The sequence below is a fragment of the Ixodes scapularis genome, unplaced genomic scaffold (genome assembly GCF_016920785.2).
Source record: "Ixodes scapularis isolate PalLabHiFi unplaced genomic scaffold, ASM1692078v2 PGA_scaffold0__279_contigs__length_252992795, whole genome shotgun sequence".
NCBI lineage: Eukaryota > Metazoa > Arthropoda > Arachnida > Ixodida > Ixodidae > Ixodes > Ixodes scapularis.
Genome location: NW_024609835.1, coordinates 101,038,029 through 101,065,439, shown reverse-complemented (window position 1 = coordinate 101,065,439; position 27,411 = coordinate 101,038,029). Strand labels below are relative to the sequence as shown.

Genomic DNA, 27,411 nt, shown 5'->3' with positions numbered 1-27,411 from the left:
TTATTACCCGCCGCTACCATACAGTCCACCCCGCCGCTTACTCGAGGAGGGGGGACTCCTTGCACAACTTAATGTCGCACCAGGGAGCACCGACTCGGCCCATTTCCTTGCCGCGGCCAGGCAGACGTGGGCCAAGAAAACATAAAGAAAAGAAAAACGAGAAGCCATAGCATCGGTCCCTGAAAACAAGACAGTCTGCGACAGGACCGAGCGAGCTGCCGCCGCCACTGCGGCGCGCGCATTACCGGGGCATCCATTATCAAACAGGCGCGGCCGGTAACCATAGAGCCCCGGCTATTTTTAATTGCCACATATTCGCCCCGACGGCCTCGCTGGTTGCCCCCGCGGGCGAGAAGTCGTCCCCGTCGCAAAGTGCAGCCTCGCCTCGCACGCCAACGATGATCGACGGTGATTTTGGGAACGGCGACGCGCGCGCCGTCGCCGAGATGTCGCGCAGATAGTGGAACCACCGGGGGCACTACTTTTGAGCGTCGTACACCGCGCTTCTGCTTGCTTGGTAGACACACTCTGCCCTCTTTAGGCTGCTTCATCTGCCCGACGGCCGTGTCCCTCCCCGTCCACATCACCCCGATTAAAACAAATGTGGCGCTCGCGTGCGCGCACGTCGAGTTCTAGTGCTGTAGGTTTTGTGTCCATCTGTGACGCTTTGTCGGGCCGTGTTTTACGCTGCGAGATTGTCGAGTGGACGGGAAAGTCGGCCGACGTCGAAATGCTGAACCGGAAGTGCGAAGTTCTATATAGAGAGTTGTGAATGGGGAATGTTTAAAGGATTAACCGAGTGCCGTTGTCTGACGTCGTTACTACCTCGCTTTTTATGCGAGCACTGCCAAGTACTCTGGGACACACCGCACCCGCGCAGTGCAGTAAACTCCTTCCACCTTACTGCACGGAAGGCTGGTGGGAAGAGAAGGAAGCTCCCCTCTCCCCGCTAGCCTTCCTTGTTCCACGAACCGCATTGCACCGGAGCGATGTGGGCCCAGACGAATTGGCCATAATGGCCAATTGGTCGGGGCCCACATCGCCGCGGTGCCAGTGGCGTTCGTTAGAAACTACAAATTCAGGGATGTAGATATTCCATAAACTTAACGCTGGCATTTATCATCATGCGGCAGTTCACCGTGTCGTCAATCGTAGAAAATCTTTTGGCGTTCTAAACTGTACTGATATCAAGAAGCTATGCAATTATTTTTTCCACTTCCTCCTTAGCTTTGTTTCTCAACTCAAAGGCGAAATAAAAAAGCCGGTGGTCGGGACGTAGCATTTCACCAAATGTAATGACTCTATGCTCGTACCGTTGTTTTGAAGCACACCATGAAACTTGTCATTCGCAAGTAATGATTAAGTGCCGTCACGACACCCATTGGCCACGAACGCGATTCCAAACAATCGTCGACGGATTGATTGTTGAGGAGCGTGTACACCTGTGTGACACAGTACTAGCGTCCAATGCGTGAGCTGGGGTCGGCTGACGTGCTTCGAGCGCCTCGGACGTATCACAGCAAAAAGGCGGAGAGCTTTCGAACGAATGGAGGTACTAAATGTTCCGCTATATTTTCAAAATTTCGTACCAAAATGCAGGGTTTTGACATTATACCATCTTTCATTTGACCCACTAAACGAAACGCGATAAGTAAAAATCTGAATTTAAAATCATGTATCCCAGCGCAAAAAGGATTTCATGGCCCCTTTGGCCAGAAAATAAGCCGGCTTCAGCGAACACTAGATCATCTACTGATACTATCATCTTTATCAGAGTCACCTGATAGGCTGATACACGTAAAGGTGCCGACTTATTTAGTTCATTTCCATTAGAACGGGCTCAAACAAGTTAACCAGAAGCAGAACTTCTGAACAAGTTATAATGTCGCCCCTTATTGTGTTGTGTGGCGTTGCTAGCAGATGGCTCTAATTTAGTTGCATATATTTGTAATTGAGAAATTCTCGCCCCTGACGTGAGTTTAGCAAAATATCGGAACAATATTCCTCGCTCCCAATACATATTGTATATATACAATATCTGAAGTTGCAAGATGTGTCGCTTCACGGACCACTTACAAAGGCACTACGACGACGTGTCAATTATTTGCGCGCAAAGACTATGACTTACATACTACAAGAACGCACAGACATTTCTCCGAGAGGAGCTAAACTTTCAAAAGTTCCTTCATATTGAGATTAATATTATACTGCACCTTGGTATTGCCAAAAAGCAACTGTATCCGATGAAACACAGAGTGTCTCTCCACTACCGATTGAAGAGTTCGACGGCAATCAATATGTTTGCCACAAAAGTTGTCTCAAAAACCTTTCTTTGCCACCGCTCTATGAGCACCGTCGTCCATAGCACGCGGCAACAAAGAACACTGTCTGAAGGTTGTGTATCGTTTCCAACATTTTGGGGTTTTAGTTGGTCGTTTCGATACCTCCGATAACCTTGCCTGATAACGAAACAATGCACGCGCAGAGGTGTCGGTGGAGTGTCGGCTATCGTTATCGGAGTTATCGGAACACGATATACTAAAACTTCGTATTAAAAGACGTGCGTGGATCGGGCTTTAAACATCGAGAAACAGAAGTTGTTAAGTTTATGCTTCGAAAACGATACAATTGCAACATTGCTCCTGTTCAGTATTATAGGTCAGTTTGTATAGTCGTTAAAGAATACCCCAAGGCGCGAGTCGCTGTCGGGGTGACTGGTCGGGGCGCGTGCAACCTGCGCCGCTCCCCTCCGCGCCGCCACACGCGGCACGGCCCCGGAAGTGAACGCAAAACCCGCCACGCTCAGTTCGCCCATCTGCCGGTCCGCTTTTGTTTCCCGTTTACACCAGGCCGTCATTCACCGCGATGCTCGCGGGCGTTCCCGGCACGTCCGATGCGGGAGGCGTGTAACGTCGGAAGCCGTTGGTGTGGCTGCGGAGCGGTGCACGCGTGTGCGTGCGCGTTCATGTGTGTGTGCGTATCTGGTTCCGACCCAGATGCTATAACCCTGTTCACCTCCTACGCTGCAGGACCTTGTAGATGGATGCGTGTTACGACGCGAAACGTCATACACTATACTATCGCTGCCATAGTTTTGACTAGTTTCCTTCGCTTCCTAACCTCCCCTCTCGTCTTGTGCGCAGGAGACAAGCCCCATATCTGCGAGTTCTGCCAGAAGAGGTTCGCCTTGGCCTGCAATCTGAGAGCGCATTTGAAAACCCACGAAGGTGAGAGACAATCCTCAATGGCGTCTCGTATAGCACGCAGTCGCAAATGAAGTGCCCCACCGGCCCAACCGTCCAAATAAAGGGGTGAATGTCTGATAAGTGAGGGGCTGTATATAGGAAACCGAGGCCGATCGCAAATTTGAACTACCTTGAGTTTATCGATGCTTCCATACGTATTTATATCCGGTGCTCCTTTCGCATAAAAGAGTCTCCAATTTCTTTAGCAACTTGGGACGAACATCCTCGTGCTTTCGTTCATATTCCCGGGCCACTCGTACATATAGCCACTGAAATTTAAAAAAAAAAAAGAGCTCACGTTGTGACGTGTCCAGGTCATCTTATTACCGTTTCGTAACCGGTAAGATTACGTCCCTATTCATAAATCAGAAACGAAACTTTATGGTGATAGAATTGCCATGTGCTTTTCATATAAGAGCCTGTAAAAGAAAAATGGACCTTTCCCGAGAAGCGTTCTGCGCACGCGCGAGCGCCCGATGCCAAGCGGCGGAAGTCGGAACGAAAAATCGAGGAAATTCGGAAGGAGGCTGTATATCAGCGAGTAGAACACGTAACTGCAGCATACATATAATTATGTTTCACAAAAAAAGAACGTCGACGGAAAGGAAAACACGACGTTTGGGTGGACGCCACGGATGCCCCTTTTTCAAGTCGCGTTGGGCAGGCGCCGCTGCTCAGAGAGCGAAGAAACTGGTAGCGTAGCTCTTATTATCGATTGGTAGCTCAGGTAGGTCACTTCCTCGATTTTTAGTTCGTGCAGCCACCGCCTGATGCCGTCGGTATGTGGAAAAGGTCCATTGCTACTAATTCAAATACTTTATCTGAAGAAATATCCTTCTTCATCTTGAACGGTTGGTCAACTTTCGAAGCTCCACCGTGTGTATGGTGGATAGTGTTTAGGCAGAATTCGAGCGTCTATTCTGGTTTACTCAAAGTCACATATGCTCGGTGCAAATATTGGCCCCCAACATGAGGACATCGGAGCGCCCGCGATACGACGCCCGAACTCCCAAAATGAAGATTTCATTCGCCGTCTATAGATTAAGGACACTTACGCGTGTACAGAGACACAAGTATTGCCCGGGGACGAGATGTAGAAATAGGAACGCCGCGATTCATTGCCCATTTCGGGGAAAATTGGCCGTCGTTGCGGCAATCATGGTGTACGATCCTATACTGCCCAATTCTGCCGTCCAGTCTACGAAACCACTTTAGCCAGCTCACGGACACACTCACACACTCGAAACTGGCAACATTTTCAGGCAGGAGCCGAGCTATAAACGCGGATACTTCCGCATATGCAGTCTTATTTTTCTGTTTCTTTTTTTCAGCGAAACATCTAATTGAGCCATCGTCCAAGGTGCAATTAAGTGCGTGTCTCCGACACAGAGAACACTCCAATCCGCGGAATCGATGCCATCTCTTTTGACTTGCCGAAGCAGGTGTAACATTTCGCAAAAGCTACACACCGGCGCGCCGCACGCGTGCTCGATGTAGGACCTGCATACAGGGAACGGGCGATTCGCTCGCATCCCCCGATGTGCTCAGGTACGGTCGAGCATCTCCAGACAACGACCTTCAAAATAAGGCAGGAAGGTAGTTCACCTGTATTTTACGATCCAAACACGAAAGGGAAGGGGAGGTAGGAGGGGGGAGGGATAGTTGCCTCTTCGGTGGCGATCCGACACGCAGGCACAAATGCCTCGGCGGACGCCAAGCCCGTCGCTGACATTTATGGCACAGGCGGCACATCGGTGGACTGCTAAAGCGGCAAGTGCTCCGGGATTACGACGCTTTCTCCCGCGGATAGTCGGTCGGACACCGAACGTTTCCTCTTCCCATGCGTTTTTGTACAGTCTTTCCTGGGTCCGCCGCTGGCTTTTCTGATAACCCACTGCACTGTGCGTCGCGGTTTTAGCCTATACGGCTCCTCTACCGGCGTTGGTGCATCTCTTTTCTTTTCTTCTTTTTGTTTATGTGGTTGTGTACGGGGCGGGGGGGGGGGGGGGGGAGGGAGGGGGAGGGCGTTATTTACTCGCAAGACTTTACGTCGTGAAATACTCTGTTTTTAGTGAGCTGACGTTGAGTTGAGGTTTTAAAGCTGGCGCTCTAGTGCTGCTGCCAGATTTTCGAGAAATTTGTTCTTTTGTTTATTTACTAGATGCAGGCACGCATCACCTGGTGTGTGGTGTTTGTATAGTTTTTTTGTTTTTTTTTCACGGGCGTTTGAGACCATTAATGTTTGTAAAACAAATTGTAGCTTTAAGTTTGCGGAACTGCGGATTGAGAAAACCTCAGGTTTTAATATATTGTTTCTGTAACTGCGGCTTCAAAGATATGTTCTGCAAAATGACTTTTAATTGGGCTTAATAGAGAACGTTATGAAGCCTGGTGCAAAGCAAGAAAGAAAAACACAAAAACGACGGAGACAAAGACGAAGACAGACACAGAGCCGCCTGTGTGTGTGTCTTCTTCCTTGTGACCGTTGTCTTTTGCGCCTTGTGCAGTGCTTCATAAAGGTTAGAAGAGTTCAGAGAATAATCGCTTAGACACCATTTCATTACTAACAATTAATGTAGTATGTCACTTTTTATTCATTACAAGAAAGATATTTTTTTAAGACTAAGGTGTGTAACATTTCATGGCCCCCTGAACACAGCATTGCGCTTAGTCACATTGAAAAAAAATAATATTAAGCGCTCACTTTGTGCTAAAAAGTAAAATCCTTTTATTTGTAAAAATGAACCGTTCTTTTGTTTTAGCAGTTCTAGAGGTTTAAAAAAAGGTTATTTATTTTACCAAATTGCTTCACTTTTTTATATAATATGAAATGGCACTGGTACACCACGATATTGCTCGGCGGACATTAATTCATCTGACCAATACAAGGAATTGTCCCTCTCGCGAGCGCGTGTCTGTACTGAGCTCCGAGGAAAGCACGCGAAAAAGCTATCGATACAGGCATAGGTACAGGACGCTAATGTCCTTTTCGTGAAATGCCTTTGATATATTTTGTTAGGGAAAAAATAATGGAGTATTTGTCTTCACAAATGCACACTGACACAAACTGACACAACTGAGTTTGTGTCGATTTCTTTACCATCAAGCTTACCACAATTCACATCCCTTGAACACTGGTTAACATTTGTCGTAAAAAAACAAAAAAACAACTAACATTACACGTAGCATTCTTGAGAAATTGTTCCCTCGGTTGTTTGTCCTTCGACGAACTGCTGTATTCAGATAATATATGTTGGATCATTGCTCGGTGCCTAGTTTCACTTTTACGAATAGTTATACTCCTTTTTAAACGCACCCCAGACGTGACCAGCTGCACAATATCCCACATGTTGTACGTAACAATATTTCCCGCGGGAGAGCCTCGGGAACACTTGCTTAATTTCTTTGTTCGCTTTGCAAAGGCAGAAGTGTCCTGGCACGTGTTATGTTTTCAAATCCACTCTATACGGTGGTAGAAAAGCTGCCGGTTACAACAGTCGTTGAATGCACAGAAAACAATTTATTACAAACCCGGAGATTAAGCTCTCGAAGTGAAATATTCTGAAGTCAAACTGCGGCCGTAGTGACCCATATTTTCCGTCCGAAACTTTTAATCAAAGTTGAGAAACCGAGCAACCGCATTGCTACGCGAATCGTTCGCCGGAAAAGAGAACTACAACTTCGATTGCCAATCTAGCTTCCGAATTCATCAACGCCCTCGTTAACTAGAGCGTTGCCGAGAAAAACAAATGTAACGGAAAGTACACAAAAATAAATATAAGCAGAAAAGCAACAGTAGCACCCGATTTTGCATCGCATACCGCTTGGTTTGTCCGCGCGTTCTCTTTGCCACGAGACAGAGCACGATACCTGCACACGACGTGGCGCGCCTTGCGCGACGACATAGTCATTTGTGTACAGCAAGCGGGCAGTGCAGTCACCGATGCCTTCGAGCGGTCAACAGAACGAGTCGCAACGCCAGGCGACCCGTATCAGAGCACTGGGAAATCGAAGCCTGGCCTAGATTTTTCGCGCTCCAGCGACGAGCGCGCGCGGGCGCCTAAAAGCCAGGGTGGGGCATAGCGCCGCTCGCGCATTTTGCGGAGTCCGCTAGGACATGTCTCTGGTGATGATTATACGGGCACTCGAGTGATACCACCGCTTCCTCTCTCTCCCCCCCCCCCCCCCCGCCCCAATTCCCTAATCCTAAATTGACCCTCTGTTTTCTCTTCGTTCACTCCAATTTTCTGCCAAGAAGACATTGACGATTCTCCCGTTTATGCGGCGTTGTGTTTTATTAGAGCTTCGCTTTATTTTTTTTGCAGCGTGGCATTTAGATGTTTGATAAGTGGGCTAACTGGCTGTGCTCATAAACTTCTTTTTCAAGCGTGATTTTAGTATTTTTGTAAGGTTGCGCCTTTTAGCCATACAAAGAATCATATTTTATTATTGCGTGATGATTATACGGGCGGAACTGCTTCGACAAGTCCAAGTCCTCTTTACAGTTTTACAATAAAGGTAACTTAGAAAGTTCCGCGGTTTCGCATATATTTCTGCACTATGTACTGATTTTCGTGGTTTAGAACTAACGCCACGTGCGAAAAGAATGATTGTTACATTAACTTAATGTTTCATGGTCATATGGACAATTCAAGCAGGGCTGGTTAACGATTGAGTCTCAAGTTCCATAACTATGACTGATCTCATCTGGCTTTTGAAGCGAAAAATGTACACTGTGCCCCGTAGGCTAGACAATCACCGAGTTGTTTGTCTGCGATGCGGTCAACAAGAGCGCACGCCAAAGAAGAACAATGGGTGATTTCTCGGCACGTGGCTATCGTCTGCTGGGCGGACGTCCTTCGGGGTTTGCATCACATGTCCCGCAATGTCAATTTCTTCTGCCTGTATGTTGTTTTTCATGAAAAGACAAACAAAAAAACGCTTAACAACTGAGGGCGTGTAAGGATAGGTTAGGTGGTGAAGGATGTAGGAGTTGAAACTTGCAGGTTATTATTAGGGCTTGGCGTTGATTAAAAGTTTTAACCCGATTAATGGCACCGATTTAGTTGACACCCACACTCACTAATTATTACTTCAGCCGCTGAGGCAAAAAGGTTCGTTGATATTCTCCGGCAGTATTGAACTCCTTTGAATGTTCATAATAGTCTGGAGCGCTAACCGGACACTCGCACAATGTTGAAGTGACTGGGACAGGTGTGACTTTCTCCACCCTTGTTGGGAGTTACAAATCTCGTCCCTACAGTTTACTTTATGCACGAATTTCTCCTAAAGTTCACCTTCATACAGGTGTACTCGTTCACGTCTGCGTGACGAAACCGTTGATTTCTTTACGTTTTCTTTGTTTGTAAAAAGTAACAGATTAGCCGGCTAAAAAATAGTAATCGATTAATCGGTAGGTTAATCGATCAAACGCCCAGCCCTAGTTATTATCTCTCTCACCTGTGCATGGGTGTTCTGGAACTCTACCGTTCAAAACATGATCTATGCGGCGAAGAAACAAAAATGGTGCTAATTGAAATCGATAAATAACATTATGAATGTTAGTATCTCAAAGTGTGTGGAACCGATCCAAACAATCGTTCACAAGACTTTGATTTCGCAGTTGGTCACTCGGCAAAGATTATGTTTATTCTTGCTAATTTCCTATCAATACTTAAATTAATTTTCATTCCAGACGCAGACGACGCTAAAAACTGATGGGACCAATGAGACTGCGTCAAAAGCGCACCATCATGGTGTTCGTATCGTAATTTTTATTTATGGGAATTGTATCGTCTATAGACCGATCATATACTGGGATGGCCTAGTGACTTACGCTTCTGATGATGTTTGAATGCTTCCATTATCTCGTAGGTTCGGTTCCGTCTGGACTTAAGCTTAAACGAAGTGTATGCTAATTTCAGTTAAAGGGGCGATGCAACGATTGTTGTACTTAGCGCGAATACCGCTTAGAACTGATCCCTGACGATAGTGACCTGTGAAATACCCGTTCGTTTCACCACACGCAATAGAAGTCGCCGAAAGAACTAAAGGAAAACGAGCAGCGTTCACTCCTTTAACTTGAAGCCAGAGCAAGCGACCAAGTGATCTGGAGCCGATTATATGCCGCAAATGTTAATCATAACCACGCATTGGGGTTGGCAAAGAACATAAAACTCGCTGAGTTCCAGACATTCTTATTGTTTGGCTATTGTATTGCTATTGGACACGGGCCACGACCCGCAATGCTCGGGTACAATCTATAAACCCCTTGAAATATCGTCACTGGAGGATACTGCGAGCCCCCAGTTACTTGATCAAGTTTCGCGAAGGAGAGATTGAATGAAAACTCTCGCTTTTGTCCTTGAAATTACACCGCAACGAAGGAGTTTCTTGAACAGTGGCCTCGCGTGCAAGTATCCTTAAGTCCCACCAGAGCCAGTAAGCTCGTGGAGTGGAAAAAAATTCAATTTAATAACCTTCTCAGCGTTCCTTTAAACATTTCGCGAAAAAATATGGAGAGATAGAAAATGAGTTACATCATTTTACGAAGTTTTGATCGGAGTTGAGTGGAGTACGGCACGTTCTTGTTCGTGCAAAACAAAAACCCCACGCAAAAATAAAATATGCTCATATACGTTTCAACTTTCACGCCGCTAATGACTTTGTCGTAGAGCCGCTTTTTTGGAAGTTCGGAGATAAAAATGATTTTTTTTTTTTTTTAAATTCATGTTACGTGATTATTTCTGACCTGCGTGTATTCTGAACACTCTGTGTCTGATTTGACTGGAACTGTTTTTCTTTTCTCTCGTTTTTAGCACGTTGTTAGGCACACTAGTACCGGATTGTGGGTGGCTCATTGTCACGGGGGAAACGTGGGTTTTAAGGGTATGGGACATTCAGAGGTTGCCGAAATTTGTACGAGAGATTGTGAAATCTAAGGCCTCAAGTAAAATGACAAACGGAAGTCCTTGGTTGCGGGCACCAACTAGGTAACTGTTGACTGTCCGAAGAGGTTATGTATTTACTGTGGCACGCGGCCTTGCAAAAACAACAGCAACCACACGCTTCATTACGACTGCCCCCAATGTATGTAGCAACGGGGGAAAGAAACTATTATGATGTTTTTTAGAGAACAAAGCTCATTATAGAGTGACATTTATAAAGCCAAAAACTCAAATATTGACTTAAAACGAAAGAAACACACTAGAGGATGAAACGCCTGTTCCGTCCACTTGTGCGTTTCTTTTGTTTGAAGTCAATTTAAATCACCAACATGCTCAAATCTTTAATAAAAAAATTGTACTCTATGATCCCTCCTGCGGAGGGAATCAACCCGTCACCCATATGTGGGGGGATCTGTTCATAACGTTTTGTCTGAGGGACTGTAGGTTATATAAATACCGTCCAAAACTATGTTTTTTTCTATCTTTTAGTCGTCGGAAGGTTACGTCGACTCTAAATGAACAATCTTCAAATTAACGCATGTTGACTAAAATTTTGACTAAGCTTCTTCACCCACTCACATTGTCTACAACTGTGCTTGCCGCTCCATCAAAATCCTGACGCTTCGCTGGAAATCAACCGCGACAGTGCGTGCCAACACAAAGCTTTCGGAGGAGGTCGCTGTTTGTCGCAACCTTTGTTATTTTCTAAACACTCTGCATGTTCCTTACAACGAGTCTCTACGTCGACGTACGTCATGGCAATCTATGGCTAAGCTGGGCATGCGCCTGAGCGCACTCTGTGCCACACCGACTGGCCCTTGGCCAGCATTTGGGTATGTCTCCAGCGACGACAATCTGGCCATCTCCCCGCTGTGCCGCGCTTGTACCTGGTCCGCGTCCCCGCTGCCTTTTGGAAGCCAGCGCGCCTATCGCGCATCTCCATCTAAGCACAGATGCTATGTCCAATTACTGGCAAGGAGGACGTCGTGGTTGTCTTGAGAAGCTCATTTCGGTTGCGCGGGAAGTGCGTACACGCTCGGGCGTCCCCATAACGCTTGCACCTTTCGCGCATATACGCTTCTGAGGCACGGACACCGATAAACAGTCATACGTCGTCACCTTGGGGAAAAAGCACAGATGCTATCGGGCGAAACCCACGCATGGGCGAAGGGACACTCCGAAGACTACCGAGCGTCGATGTGTGTGAACTGGGAGAACCGCGCGCAACTACGCACGACGAGGAAACGCAATTCGCGAAGCCTAATGAAGGCCTTGAATCGTTGATGAGATTTCGATAAAATGAGCCCCGAGCAGTTTGGGAAGATTTGATGTGTTGCTCCACGCGAAAATTTTCGGCTTCTCTGGGAAGACATCGTCTCTCTGGGATAAGTATAGCGCTCGGGGATGAACGTAAAGACGTCACACTCGTAAATGCTCGATAACTACCGCATAATCCTGGAGAGGCAAGACGTCCTGGCGCCTGAACAAAAAGAATAAATGCTTCCTAATCTTTACTGCGTACACTTCGTCCAGCGTTTGCGTTACGCCTTCGCTGTTCTTTGTGGTTCTCTGAATCCTAAACTAAGCTCTTGTTCTTTCTGTACTTGCCTTCTTACCTTGCTATATCAGACAGAATGAGTCATATCCCGGAAGCGATATGCCTGCCTACGAAACTGCAATGTCGTGAAAAAAAAGAAAAGGAATGATTCGATGAAGCGCTGATGCGTTAATCACATTTCAGAAGACTTAGCAGTATTTTAGGATATAACTTGATTAATAATTTACGTCCCGGTGGCCCGAAGTATTTTAGTCACCACTATGCCCCCTTGACGCATCGATACCTGCTGGAGAAAATTAATGCCTATAATCTTATGACTAAACTGACGAAAAACCAAATCTCGCAAAATATGCAGTATTCGATATATTTATCAAATTTAGCCAAAGAAAGAAACGAAAGTTTTTTTTTTTTTCCATTTGAGAGTCTGAAACATACTTGTCATTCAAAAAACGCAAATGAGTCACATAAAAAAAAAATGAGAGCAATGTGAAGAGCTGCCTGGTATCAAGGTTTCAGTTTGGCGCCTTGTTTTTAATCAATCTTGTTATGTGACTTAATCTTTGAAATTCTGCAGAATGAAACCCTCAGAGGGGCAATAAGTCAGCAGTGACACGAGGCGTAAGGCGGGCACCTCTTTTATTACTAACTATTTCAGACTGCCAGAGTATTATTTTGCACCATCCAGTAAAAAAAAAGAGAACTCAATTTTACGTCAAAGGGCTCGCTTGTGCCGCAAAGCTTTCCGACATCACGCGTCGTTTCGAGCGTGCCCTTGGAATGTCATTCTCTCCAGATGAAGTCGCGGTACCGCAGCCCGCCCCTAGCCTATTATCGCCTTTAATTATCGCGAGCGCTAATTACGTGTGACACAAATGCGTCCTTCGTTACGCTGTGTCTCTTGAACGCGTTCGTTGTGCGCTATACCCAATATTAAGAACGTAATTGCGTATACCGGAAGCAAATCGATCACCCCAAGCGCGGTCAAAATTAGCTGTGCAACTCGCACGGCAGCTGTGCGGTGTGGATACATTCAGGAGGAAACTGGACCATTCATAGGGTGATGCATTTTACTAAATAAGGCTTCTAATGTAAATTGGCCGTAAAACGTAAAACGCAGGCCAACTGTTTAACTACCGTTACACGTTATTAAGAAATAAAACGAACAAATAAATAAGCGGCTGTATAGAGTTATGAAAATCAACTATACAAAGGGTTTGTGCAGAAAGACAGGCCGGTACAAAAACGCTTAATAACAGTCATCTTACAAAAGAAATATTCAGCTCTTGGTAGAATTCCGAGGGCTATGTAAGAACCGCGAGGGTCGAACGAAAAGTGTACATTTACTATGTGGCAACTCGCTGGTCACTTTCAGTTTGAAATCGAGTACTTGTATTTAATTACGTAATTAAAATATTAATATTATCGTATTATTATTATTATTATTATTATTATTATTATTCTGCTTTTGACAATAATCTATACAGTTGCGGTCTATTTTTAGATATTTCTAAAGCTTTTGACTCCGTCGACCACGGTATATTGCTTCAGAAATTACACAAGCTGGGATTTCGTGGCAACTTTCACACACTTCTTACAAATTATCTCTCTAATCGTTCCCAGGTTGTTGCTCTGGGAGGTCTAAACATGAGCACACAGGTGTCTCTGACGTGTGGCGTTCCACAAGGATCCATAATCTCCCCCTTATTGTTTAATACTTATGTGATTGATCTTGCAGAAAACATCTTAAATTGTCATATATTTCAATATGCGGATGATACAGTTTTAGTCGCGTGTCACACCAACTACACATCAGCCGTACAAATACTACAACAAGCTGTTTTCACTGCTATGAACTGGTTTCGTGACAACCGCATCAAAGTCAACGCCTCAAAAACTAGTTTAGTATGCTTTAGAAATCCCTTAAAACAAACTGTGACAAACATTCCTCTCTTCATTCATACCTCCGATTGTGCTTCTTGTTCCTGTACGGCAGTTTCTTATGTCAATTCAGTTAAATACCTGGGAGTTTATTTTGACAGCGACCTTGCTTGGAACACCCACCTGTCCTATATTTGTAGCAAACTCAGAAGTACTGCCTGGCTTTTGTACACCGTTAGACATCCTGCTCCAATCGGTGTGCGCAGAGCTATTGCCAGCAGTCTTGCTTACGGCGTTTTAATATATGGAATCACCATTCTTTCCAATTGCTCCATAAGATGGCAAATACGCATCGATAATATTCTGCGGAACTTACTGAAGAGCGTGGCGTATGACTGTGATTTGACAGAATGCGGAAGTATCTTTGAGTATCTTGGTTTACCTTCCTTCCAAAAGTTGTTTGTGAATTCAGTAATTTTGCGCCATTTTTGGATGGATGATTTAAAAAAAAAACTTACATGTCCTCCCGAGTTCTAAGAGATAGTCCTCGCTATGTTTTACCTCGTTCTTATACTCGCTACGGACAAGCTACTCGTGATATTTATGTCCCGAAAATATTTAATTCGCTTTCTGATGACATCTTTACGCTTACCTCAAAAAAGCAACTAAAAAAATTCCTAATTGATTGGACTCTACCTTAAGTACTCGTTAATGTTTCCTTACCTTTTTCTCTCTTTTTTTGACAACTTTGTCGGAAATTTTTTATTTTGCCTGTATATATTTCTATAGTGTTTCTACCGGTTCACGGTGATTGACTATCTCTGTCAGTAACATGTATATATCTATATGTGTGCTTTGTGTGTGTCTCTACATGTACCTGTACATATGTCTATAATGTTTCTACCGGTCTACTGTGATTTACTATCTGTATCCGTGCCATGTACAAAGTGACTGACTACCCACCGCCTCCCCTCCCCCACCCCGGACAACTATGACTGTTTATCGGTGTTTGTTAACTAGATGTATATAATCGCTTACTACCTCTTCCGGGCCATGTCCCACAAGCCTACTTTGGCTTTGACGGGCCCGAAAATATCGAAAAGAAATATGAAAGTGGAATAAATATTATTATTATTATTATTATTATTATTATTATTGTTGTTGTAAAAAATACGCTTTTGTACATACCACATGTTGATAAGGTAGGCGCTGTCACCCCCTATTTTATTTCTAAATGTGTTTTACGATCACGAGCGACAGCGTCCCGAAAATGTTCAAGCAACAATCATTACCGAAGCTAAAGACAGCGCGTAACGACTTTCCTCGCCATTTTTAACACGCTCACTCCAGGGTTCAATTTCATTAAAGACCAGCGAAAACCATAGTTGCGCCCATTAAGAGAAAAAACAGACAGACAAACAAACACGCGCTCTATACGCAGTTTTGGGCGCGTATAATTACCAGAGGGTCCCAATACACGCTCCCAGCCCGAGGGTATTGTCCAGCAAGCACGCTCGGGATATATTCTCACGCCGAAATCCTTCTCTCGGTTGATACATCGCTTTTGTGCATGTTATGCCCAATGTTCTATTTTGTTTCGCGAACGCGGAAAGTGTTCTGATTAACTGGCTCGCCGAGCGTCCAGTAGGCCACGGCGCTCCCGGCGCTGGCTCTTTTTTTTTTTTTTTTGTTTCTACGCGACAGGCAATGCGTTTGCTACACTTCTCGGACACTGGCGGCTCGCCACAACGTCACCGCTACTTATCTGTGTCACTGCACCTTTTCAAGACTCCGCGATCCTAATTATGGAACGAGCGGGTCCTTTACCACGACGCGATACGTGCTGCGTTAATATAGGCTGCGAAGCGGAATGGCCTAGATGTTTGGGCGTCTTTTGGTGAACGGAGCAAAAAAAGTGTGCGCTGCGAAAAATAATGTGGGCCGCTGTGCGCAATTACGTGATCGTTCTTGCAGCTCTGCGTGATAAGTATCTCCCCATGACAAGATCAGAATTGCCGTCGTCTCGTCCAAGAGCTATTGCTGCAGCGCGAAGCTGCAAGAGGCGGACGGCACCTACCCGTAGTCGCTTCATTGCCACCGGTTCCCGGACAGCAATGAAGACATTTCGATGCGACGAACTTGATATGACCGATAAGCAGTCTTTTTCTATCCTATTTTTTTATTATTATTAATGAATCCAAATCGAATTACTAAAGAAAAAGCTGGCTAAAACGCACTGGGTTATCTTGGTTCGTATCGCACTAATGCCAAAAATATAGGTCTCACATTTTAGCCTCCGGTCATTACCAATTATATATCTATTCGAGTCAAGATTAAAAACAATAACAAGGACGAGCGCAGAAAAAAACGTTTTGTCTCCATAAAAAGAACTATTTTTTTGGTTGTTTTAATCAGTTGTCCTTGACAATTTTAACAGTACACTACTGACTGCGAGAGCGTGGTAGTACAGCAACCAGTCTAATATTTGTATTCATCTTTGTAACTGCGTTAGCACTTATTCGCGAGATTATGCGCCCTTCTAGCGGCGTCTTTTACTGAAGACTGTCCATCTTTCAGTATTGTTCTGCTTTAGTGCGTTTGCCCACAAAAAAGTTCCAACGAGGCATCTGAATTGCACTCTCCCACCAAGCAAAGCATTTTTTCTCTTTTTTCTTTTTAAGAGCGGAGTTGTTTTTTTTTTTTTTTTTAACAAAAACAAATGTACATTTACAGTCAGAGCATTGCGAATCCCGAGCCCCTTGTTAGACTTCCACATCCAGTAATATCGCGGCAGCAGCCGACTAGAACACCGATTGACCAGTCAGGAATAAAGGAACGTAAACATATCATAGGCCACGTTCTCTGTCTCTTAAGCTGCCACAGACTATATCTCAAACAAACACGAGCTTCAAAGAGTGTCAGTCACACAATATCAGGTTTCGAGAAAAAAATAAAATAAAACCTGCCTCAGATTGTCTGGAGACTCACAAGTAACACGCAATAAAACCGAGGACAGTCAGCATTATTAGAAGGCCGATTGCCTGGTAACCAAGCGACCAGAAAGGACATCCGCCCATCCATTTCACGAGCTCCGGTCGTGCTCAGACATCTTGCGCAGCTGCGTCTCGTGTCTGTATAAGCCTACACGAGAGTACGGCGAGCAAGATCTTGCAGCGGCAACAAGGATCGATAAGGGGAGGAGAGCAGAGCCCTTGGACTGGTGTGCATAGATAGGTCCGAAAGTAGGCCGTAAATATAGACGGCACCAGTTCGTGGTCCGCTCCGACCGACCGACCGGGCTCTCATCCCGAAACCACGGCGCGCCGGGCACGCCCAACGTCTCACGAGGCTGCTGCCTGCTTCGGCGTGGACGCAGACGGGCCGCGCCAGCCGGACGGCCACAAACGCTGCGTCATCGATCACATTTCGCAAGAAGGACTCTATTAGTGTTGCCGGTCTGGCTGCGGTCGCTGCTGGCGTGGTCGCTGCCGAGGCGCTGACCTGGCCGCGGCGTGTTGGAGGAACTTCCCCTACAAGAATTGGATAGTCCGTGTGGACGGGTGAGAAGCTCCCGGTGCGGGCTCTTACGCGACCCGTGCACGCTAGGAGTTTTGTTTTAAACTGGAGGGATGCATATCTCGACGTGTTTTTAGCTGAAGCTGCGCGCTAGGATGATGCGTGTAGCCGCGGCGGACTAGACACTGTGAGCGAGTGTGAAGACAGAGGGAGAGAGAGTCTAGAAACGAACGCGTTTAATTTGCACTGGAAAGAAAGGATGATGCATGCGGTCACGAATCGTCTTGTTGCACGCTGATATAAACGATGGATAAGAGTTGAGCACGCAAATGTTGTGAGTAGTTGATTGATCTATCGCAAACTATCGGGAAGTAAATATGAGGAAACGTTTTAACACCGCGGCTCGATTACTTTTAAAGGAATTGTTGTTTATTTTATTCCCCGTGACATTTTTAAATTCATTGCGCTTATATATAAGCTCAGGTGTGTCACCCTTTTTTAGAGCGCAATCCTTCCCGTGTCGTCCACGAAAGGGCCTACGACACTCGTATGAATGATGATGGCCATCGGCAGTTTATCGTTTTACTTTGTAAAGCCACAGGCGACCTGAACATTTGGTTTATGTTCCCCTGCTGCAGATGGTGCCGAATGCGTTTTTTTAGTAGTATTACACGTATTTACTCCATATTTATAGACGCCTTGGCAAATGTTAATGCTTCGCCTGCCATCGTCCCTTCCCCCGCCAAAAAGAAAGCTTTTATTTTGCTGCTCTACGTTAGTCGGGGATAAATTTTCAGTTCATTAATTCGGGTTGGCTGCAATAGGCGCAGAGGTAAATCACGGCGTTGCTTGATCCACTTCAAAGGCAAATATCGGCAAGATGCAACGTTCGTCGTCAAATTCCACGGGTTTTGTTGCGCTTGCTCCACGGTCACTTCAAACCAAGACCATTGACTCCGTAAGCACTTTGGTTTTTCAAGAGCTATGAATATATTAATAGCTAAGTCGATCCTAGTGAGCTGTTGAAAAGCTAGGTGAGCCGCCTCGCAGGTAACACTTAACGGGACTTTTACCTGTTCTACAGCAGGAACCGAACGATCAAAACCCAGGCCTCAGCGGATAAACTGAATTAAATTTGCGTATGCTTATTTCGAGGCTCCTTTTTTGCTGTTGTCTTTATTGGTTTATTATGCTTAAAAAACTTTTGAACTATATGTTTCATCACCGACAAATCACAAATTTTAGGCGAGGTTGTGGCTACACAATGCCGCACATATAGAAGGAGAACAAATCAAATCCCAGCGCTTGGAAGCAATGGACAGCCGTGTAAGTCTACATGGCTTGGAAACGAAACGTCTGCTTTTATTTCAGGGCATTTATTGTTACGCACATCACGTTCAGATATGTATAAATTTAGCCCTCGTAAAATACCTGGGCCCCGATAAAAATATGAAACAACAAATCCTGACCAACTGATCATATTTCTCCAGACACATTTCGTCATATGGCAGGGTCATGTAAGGAAAAGATACATTAGTATGCTTTACCCGTGCCTCGTGATAGAATATTAGAGTGCACAATTGGATTCAAGTGCGCGGCGTCAAGCTTGTCCCGCTGCGGCTTGATAACGTATGGTCTGCTCTCGGCTTTCACACTTCATTTGCATCTTCGCACAACCACGGGGTTTTATGCTATACCTTTTGTTTGCAAGATTCAAGCAGTTGTTAGGTCTGCGTAGAAGGCGTATCTGTCTACTTGCCTTTCCAGTTCCGGCATTTTTTTGAGGCGATTTTTTAGTTTACAAACGTTGTTTTTGATTTTGTTCGTGGTATATGTAAATCCATAAATTAAAGCGTGAGAGGTGGACAAGGATATGCTAGAATATATATGTTATTTTTTACTTGGATAGCGTTTATGTAAGGCGCCCGTTATCGAGAAAGAGTCTCGCGGCAGCAAAAAGTGTTTCAGGATAAAACCTCAGACGTTTTTTAATGTATTCCAATGCAGGCAGAATATGCGAGACAGTTAAGGACGCCTGCTGTACAGCTTTACATAAATAACCACATAAGACACAAGAATAAATTGTCTATGCAACAGATTGCCTGAGCCATCAATGAAAATAAACCAAAATTGACTAAGAACCTAGCGGGAAGTGGTGGGAAGGGGGGGGGGGGGCATGGGGCGAGGGGTGTTTCCTGGCGGACTTTAAGAATCTTCAAACATTTATTAGTCAACCTTTCCTCTTTTTTCGCCTCCACACCCGCACTTCTCCTCCTTTCAGTTGTTTCATATGAACTAGGTCGGCTATTCGCGGATTGTGTCGAATCTTGTCAGTTCAATACCATTTCTAGAACTTCACCTGCTTCTCGATAACCTCTGTCTTCCCTTTATGTTTCTTCTGCAACTTAAGATTTTCTTACAGCTTATGGAATCCTCAGTTTCTTAGTTTTAACTAAGCTCTTTATTTTTTTTTTGTGTGTGAAATTGCCTCTTTCATGTTTTTGTACGTCTGTTAATAGTATGCATGTAATGTACCATTGCTGTGGCTGAAACGGTGGCATGGCCTCGTGAGTTGTTAAATCTTCCTTTACCTATATCACCCAATACAATGCTTGTAAACAGAATTGTCTTTAATATATGCATACATGCAAACATGCACATTGCAGGTGGCGTCTTGCTGCACATTATAAGGGCATGGCTTCGAATTCCACTCTTGCTGGTTTCAAAGTTGACTGGCGCTGCGCCTTTCTCTAGTCGTGTGAATTTAATGTGTGGGGCATGTTGAGTACCCCAAACAGGGTGAAAAATAAAAGTAAAAATTATTTCAATCGCAATTTAAATAATAATTAAAATTTTGGTTTAAATCATATCGTTTTTACTGCGAAAATCGATTGTCTATCATTTGATGTATTGTGATGCGCATGTGTTTAGTATTTAAATAAAACAATCATCAAGCAAGAAAAAGAACCTGATTATGAAAAAATAAAAATAAAAATAAAAGCGGTGCTCTACTGAGTCAGTCAGAACGTTGAGCTTCCTCTCTACCCCCGACTGCATTCGTCAGTTACGGAATTTCCCATGTGGAGCGCAAGTTCGTCTGCTTCTTGAACAAGGGTTGCGATGGCGTCAGAACGCCGAGCCCTTATTGGCTGATTGGAAAAAAAAATGTAGTGGGTAGGCCTAAAGGCATTGAGGTCTACCCACTATCCTTTCAATCAAAGCCAATCAGAGGTCGGCGTCGTTCTGACGTCACTGCAACTCCGGCGCAAGAAGCAGACGACTTGCTCTCTTCATTGCAATCATGTAAGAACACGAATGGAATATACGCGAAAACAAGAAAAGTAATGATATAATACAAGCAACTCAAAACGTAAAAAAAAATAAAGCGTTTTCCCTCGCTAAAAAATCAAGCAGCCTTTGTTCGCCATTACGTAAACCAACGCTTCTCAGGCAATTAGACGGCCCGGAAAAATTGGTTTCTCAACGTATCTCGCTTCAATTTACTATAGAGGTGCAAGCAGGTGATGGAGGTTTACAGTAAAAAAATTTCAAGAGAAACTTAATTCGTTTAAAAAAAAACACAGACCTGTGATTATAATGCAGTTAAATGCAAAAGGGCAAGTGAGCTGGACAAGAATGACTAAAATAATCTTTGTACAAAGGGAACAACAGGAACAAGGAGATTTGTTTTTGTCGTTTGTCCATATTGTTTCCTTCTCAAGGTATTATTTTCGTCAAAAACCTGTTCCGGGCGATCTACGGCGCCACTTCGCACACGATGCACGGGCAGAGGGAAGTGCCACCGATAGATGGCGCACACCGCGTCGAAGGAGCGCCGGCCGATTCGGGTTGTACTCACTGCCGAGGGAATGCCGACCGATTCGGGCTGAAAGCAGACGATCTCGCAATAGAATCCGAATCGGCCGGCGCTCCCTCGCTGCGGCGTACGCCATCTGTCGGCAGCACTTCTCTCTACGCGTGCATCGTCTGTGGAGTGGCGGCGTAAACTGCCCAAAACAGTTTTTCTTTTGTTCTGAAAGAGGTAAGTTTATTTCTTGATTTTGTCACTGTAAATTTCCACTACCTGCTTGCACCTCTGTAATAGATTGTAGAGCCGTACGTTCATAAACCGATTTTTGCGGGCCGTCTGAATTGGCTTAGAAGCGTTAGTTTCCATGTGGTAATATGGCAGAAACTACACCAGTAAAAAATCGTTCAAAGACAGTACTCTTAAAGTTTAAACTTAAAGTAATCGTTTTTTCCACATAGCTTTCAATGATCGGACGAATTCAACAATTAAGTTTCCATGTTTAAAAATACATCTAATAATGTGAAAAATAAGGTTTTACTAGTTACACTTATTTCAATCAAATTATTATGCTTTAAGTAAAATAAATCTTATTTATTTGATTAAAATAAATTCCTCGAGTTTTTTTCACCCTGACCGCATATCGAAGCTGCCCTGCATTAGCCAACTTTCACATGCACAGTAAAGATACAAGTTGCTTAATTAATAGCCCGACTATATTCTCTCTGTCTATTTAGAAAGTAATTGGTTTAAGAGCGGAATTTTAAAACCGACATTATAAGTTAACCTCTTACAGAGTACCAGTAAGAGAAGTAGCGCTCTATTCGCCGAAAATATGGATAAAAAAAACGGACTTCAGCTATACCCTACTCTCGCGCTCTCTGGCCTTATAATCATCCCGTCATTTCAGAAATAACTGTATACGCCCATTTACGGGAGAAGGTCAAGCAAACACCAAATTATTCTCGCTAATTACGAAAGTCAAAAGTCAATCACCTTTACCCGCTCTACTCGCAACAGTGTATCAAAAAAATAAATGGTTGACTCGAATGACGTGTCTTGCCGGCACGCGCGAGGGACATCGAGCAAGCAACCTTTTACGTGCCCTGTGACGAGCACTCCGCTTTTTTAACCTTCAAGCCTGCACACGGCACGCGCTCCCATGCATTAAAAACAAGGCCGAAGTTTCGTATCTCCAATAAAATCTAACAACAAAACATTAAGATAATACCACTCAGTAGGAGATCATCACATTTATAAGGCGGCGCGAGCCTTCGCGGTTTCATTCCTGGCCGTGTAATGGGGCGCATTGTTATGCTTCAAGCTCTATAATAGGTGCTCCGCCATACGCGCCACTGTCAACAAAGCACACAGCGAGGAACTCCAAGGGCATTCCGCTTCCTTGCGATCGTTATACCCGCCTCACATTGTGGAACAATAAGCCACGCGTGCGAAGGTTCCGAGCGCGTGCGGATTACAAATTGAGAGGGCGTTGGCGCCTCAGAATCGCCGCCGAGAAAAGAACGAGAGAGCAATGGAGACACTCGGCGAAAGAAAGCAACGCGCTATCCCAAATAATAAAGCGCCCGAAGTGCAGGGCGTTCTGCCTCTCTCTGCGCACGTTCTATTTCTCTCCGCTCTTTCGTTTCGGGGTGGATCCCGAATTAGAAAGAAAAGAGCGAACCGCTCTCAGTATCGTGGTCGACTGTGAAATTTCTAGCACGCCCTGGGAGGATTATAACCCACACGCACGCACGCGCTCTCGGGGAGGTGCACGCTTTCAGCAGCCGCGAGAATGGGAGGTAAAAGCATGTAAAACATGTCTTCCCTTCTCTCGCTGAGACTCGTGCCGCTCTCGGCGGCCCCCGCTTTGCTCGTGGACGAGCTTGGTTTCAGGTTGTCAGCCACTTTGCTGTGCCTGGAGGTTTGACTCCTAGGAGCCACTGCGTCATCGGCTACGCGCGTGTGTTCCCGCATCTATATGGGCACATTATTTTTACGTTGGTCGATTTGATTTGTTTGTTTTACTCGTAGTTCAAGAAGCTCTCTGGGCTTTTTGGTTTTGTCATAGATTGTTTCGCCCGCAGTTGTCTGCGTTAATCGGCGCGCAGCTCGTATACACGTGCGCACGTATACACGTGGGTTTCACGCGTGGCAGTCGGGCTCGTTGTCTGTCTTGTTGTTTTTACACTCGAGTCTGCAGGATGCCCGTACTCCTTTGTTCGTCAAGCGAGATATTTGATATCCGCCCAAAACGAGGTGTGTCCACGTAGAGTTTCCGTGTCGTTCGCACTCCCACTTCTCTCTCATTTGCCATGTTTGTTTTTACTTTGACTGTTTTGTCCTTCGATATTTAATTCTACATAAGGAGGCATAGCAAAGGCAGATAGGCATGCAACTTTAATGAGGGTTTTTATAGAAAGGTATTTTTGTTGGCCTTTCTCGCAAGAAAAGAGTGTCCATGGCAAGTTTGATATTCATATTGCAAAGTCGCTCCACCGTATATAGACACATGTCATGTACACGCTTTAACAATATTACGCACTGAACGTGCCTCTGGCATGTTCCTGTAGAGAATAACTTAGAATATGCCATCTCTAATGGTGCCCCAGACGCAGTTTTTTTTTTTTTTTTTAGTTAACCTGTATGTGTTATGAGAGGAGACGCTATCAATGCCTGCTATACTTGAATCGTCTGTTCGTTAGAACTTTACACTTTGCCGTGCTAGGAAATTCACAGAAAAACTGGTCGACATCCTGTCCTGTTGTATTGTTTCCTTCAACGCTTTCTGATAGGAGGCTCCATTGTTGAGAGGGCACAGAGCGTACGAGAGCCTCAATTTTATTTCTTGGATGCCAAGAACGCTACGTTTTTCATTGCATCTACATTATCGCTCTTGACAGTTTTATACTTTACTGATTCGCGTGTATCTTGCGCAATATTTTCAAGTACGGCGGAAATTTGGTAGCAGTAAACGTACGTGCCATACTCATATTTGGTGAATCGACAGAGTAAAAAATGGCGCTATACTTTTACTGAGTATGACTATACTTCGTTTCAGCTTAGATGCGAGCGCGACCGATGTCACTAGCCGAAGGGCCAATCAAACAGCGAAAGAGGCACAACCTCATAGCGTGCTCTCTACAGTTGATAGGACCAGCCGGTATTCGCCGTCTGTCTCTGTGCGTGCTCCTCCGTCGGCTAGTTCTATCTAGCGACGAAAGCACGCCATGACGCTGCGCTTTTTGCGCTGTTTGATTGGCCCTTCGGCCCATAATATCGACTGCGCTCTGACCTAGGCTGAAACGAAGTATACCCGCCAAGCCGCGCGGGCCTGACCACTGAGACTGAGCTACACAAAATATGTAAAGCGCATGCTCAATCTGAAAATGTTCATGTTTTCCATGCATTTTTGATTTTCTTATTTTGTGTTTGACCAAAAAGAAAAACATAAAAATGCCAAGTTTTGTTAGTAAATTTCTTCTTGATTCGAAGACTGCCACGGCGGTGCTAAAGAGAACGTTGCTCATGCGTGTGCCAAGTTGTGCGTAACGTATTTTAATCGTTGCGAGTGCTATATTCGTCGCTATCATCGTGTGTATTCTTAACAAATACTAGGTGTTCGCTGCATGGTGAAAGAATCCCCTCAATACCTTTACTCGAAGCTTACGTGCAGACAAGTAGTTGTTGGGCCAGGAGGTAATTAACTGACTTCTCAACGCAGAAAACAAAATAGTGCTTTAGTTCAAACATCCTGTTGAGAAGACTCTTTTCTGGATGTAATAATGATAAAAAGATGCTGTAATTCCCCAGTTACTCTCGTGAGGCGGCAACCAAGGAACTGTACAGTCGTAGAATGGTCCTACGCGCTTCCTGCAATAAAAATATCACACAGCGTCAAAGTGGCGTATATGGGCACCCAGGTCTAATCTGCAAGTCGCATATATTAATTACCATAATGGTTCTTAATCAGCATAATTACGGAGGGTGGGTTGCGACGCGGCGCGTCGTGCGGGTTCCTACGACGTTTTCGCTGCAATTTGATCTTGCGGCGAAATGATTCAGACCCGCGGCAGCTAGAGCATCATTAGCTCGGTCCTGTATGAGCCACGCTCATGTCGGAAACCGTCTTGGGAATGTGATGATGGTACCAGGCATAGACGGATCGACATCTCGTAGGTGGTAACGAACTGCGAAGCAGTGATTCAATGATTAGGCTTTTGTGTGCCGATTTTATCCTCGTGTTTACTGTTGTGGGCTTTTGCGTTTCTACAAAAAGGCTTTAAGTTTTAATTTTTTTTTATCAGAACATGTGCTAAAACTATTTGTAGGCGTAATTAAAGGTTAAAAAAAAAAACTCCGTGTAGGTGTTCGAAAAACAGTTTGGATTTTCAGATGGGAATAGTTTAGAAAGAAACTTTTGCGCACATTGGTTGAATTTGTTAAATCATATCAAAGTATAAACAACAAAAAAAAAACTTTTTTTTAGCTGGAAATTTAATAGGCATACACGAGGAAAATGTGTGTTTCTGTGTGGCCTGATCGGCACATTTTACAAGGTCATACTATTCGTGGCGTCAGCTACTCCGGTTTAACTATTGTCCTTGCCTTACCTTTCGCAATATTTGCTATTATTAAAGTTCGACACGAAAAAGCCCACTATGCCCAGTCAAAGCTGGATCAAAAGTTATGTTTTTCTTGTTCTAAACTTGGTTTTACGCTAAGCTCGACCGAAGCCAACGCTGCAATCCCATGGAGAGATTCAAGCAGCGCCAAAAGTGTGTCGCCATGACGCTCTTCGTCTTCGTTCCTTTGTTCTCATCGTCTAAAACGAATCACACGCATTAAACGGGGCGATATCCTGCACTTTTTTTTTTTTTGCGTGATTGGTTTAGTCGACAATTACAAACACAACGTTGACGAGCTACTTGATTATCTCAGTCGGATTTTAGTTTTGGCAGTGGTCGGATTTTATGTGAAATGGAGTATAAATGGGAAAGAAAGGACTACGTCTCTTCGTGAGCTACTGTGGTGTTAATAAATTAGTAACGTAAACATTATTAGAAGAACCTTCACACCTGGGAACAATTCTATGTTAAAGTGTTCATTTATTACGATAACTTCGGGGCCCAGGAGGCGTTAGACATTAGTATTTTAAGGGAAATTAATCATCGAGTACCAGAAAGTTTACATCCGGGTCAAAGGCGAGAAGGCAGCTGTGCAGGTACAAAGAGACTGGCTAAACTGATGTGTTAGACGCCGATGTAAAAGCATCTATCGTTGTGTCGAAGCGCTACAAGGCCGAGCTTACAGTTGTGATAGCATTTTTCATAGAGCATCTGCGTCCCCTTCTTCGTGTGCGTCTCCTTAGAGCTTAAAACTTTAAGAAGCATCATGCATCAATTAGCACAACAACAAGTTTGTTAAACTTGTGGCTGTTTCCCCCCTCGTTTTTGCAGGAGAGCACCAAGAGAAGTGCGCGGGTTGCGGCAAGTCGTACTCGATCACGGGTCGGCTGCTGATGCGGGGCTACTGTCCCACGTGCATGGGCACCGTGGCCGCCAACGGACTGCCCATCTCCTCCAAGACGGGCAACTACGAAGCCGAGCCGCCGAAGTCCCCACTGGACTCGAACGAGGACAGCAAGAGCAGCTCGCGGTCTAACCCGGACATGGGTGTGACCACTCCGCCTCCACCTCCGCGGTTGCTCTTCGGCGTTCTGGACCAGATGATGCTGCGATACCGACAGTCCGCCCAGGCCTTTCTGCCTCCGTCCCTGTCGGCCATGCAGTTCCTCGAAGGCGCCTCCATGCTCACTCCCTGACATCAGGCGTGACATCGCTCCTGCGACGTGGATGTGCGACGGACTGCGCTGTGGTGCTGAACAAATCAAAACCGTGTGCAAGAGGGTTTGCACCCGCTTGTTCCGAATGGAGGTTTGGGTTGTATATGAACGCTATGTCAAGAAACTGCGACCCCTCCCCCAAGTGGCCTTATATGAGCGAGGGATGTGCATTGCAGATCCCATGCTTGTCGTGAACTGATTAGAATGATCTCCATGCTGTTTTTTCGGGAGTGTGGTTGCCGCTTTTTAAGAAGCTTTGTCTATACACGCAGAATGTGGTGAACAAATTGTCTGTATATGTGAATCGACGATAATGCGATATACTTCAACCCCAGTCGTGACTGGCAATATTGCCAATTTTTGTGCCTTCGCCGCTGATATCAAAAATCCTGCTCAACTGCGCCGCATGCCTGTTGTAGATTTTTTTCTAGCACATGTGTTTGAGGTAGTTGTTGTGTGTGACATTGCGGGATTATAATTTCGTGTTAGCAGAAAGTGCATTGCGACAATTCTCCAAACAATTTTTATGATCTTGGCTACTTGACACTGTAGTTTCTTCTTTTTTTTCTCAACACAGAAGTGACTTCTGCATTAACCAAAAATTACTAAAGCCA

The 27,411-nt window shown here is 44.9% G+C and overlaps 1 protein-coding gene across 1 annotated transcript in view; it reads left to right on the top strand.

Annotated features, from left to right (window-relative positions):
* The window catches only part of LOC8028023 (zinc finger protein 2 homolog), a 124,536-nt gene extending 97,760 nt beyond the window's left edge, over positions 1-26,776 (top strand). Inside the window, exons 7-8 of the mRNA XM_029972148.4 lie at positions 3,144-3,227; positions 26,412-26,776. Of these exons, the coding sequence (XP_029828008.3) occupies positions 3,144-3,227; positions 26,412-26,776 (449 nt within the window). The remainder of the gene's footprint in view (positions 1-3,143; positions 3,228-26,411) is intronic.
* The last annotated feature ends 635 nt before the right edge of the window (positions 26,777-27,411 follow it).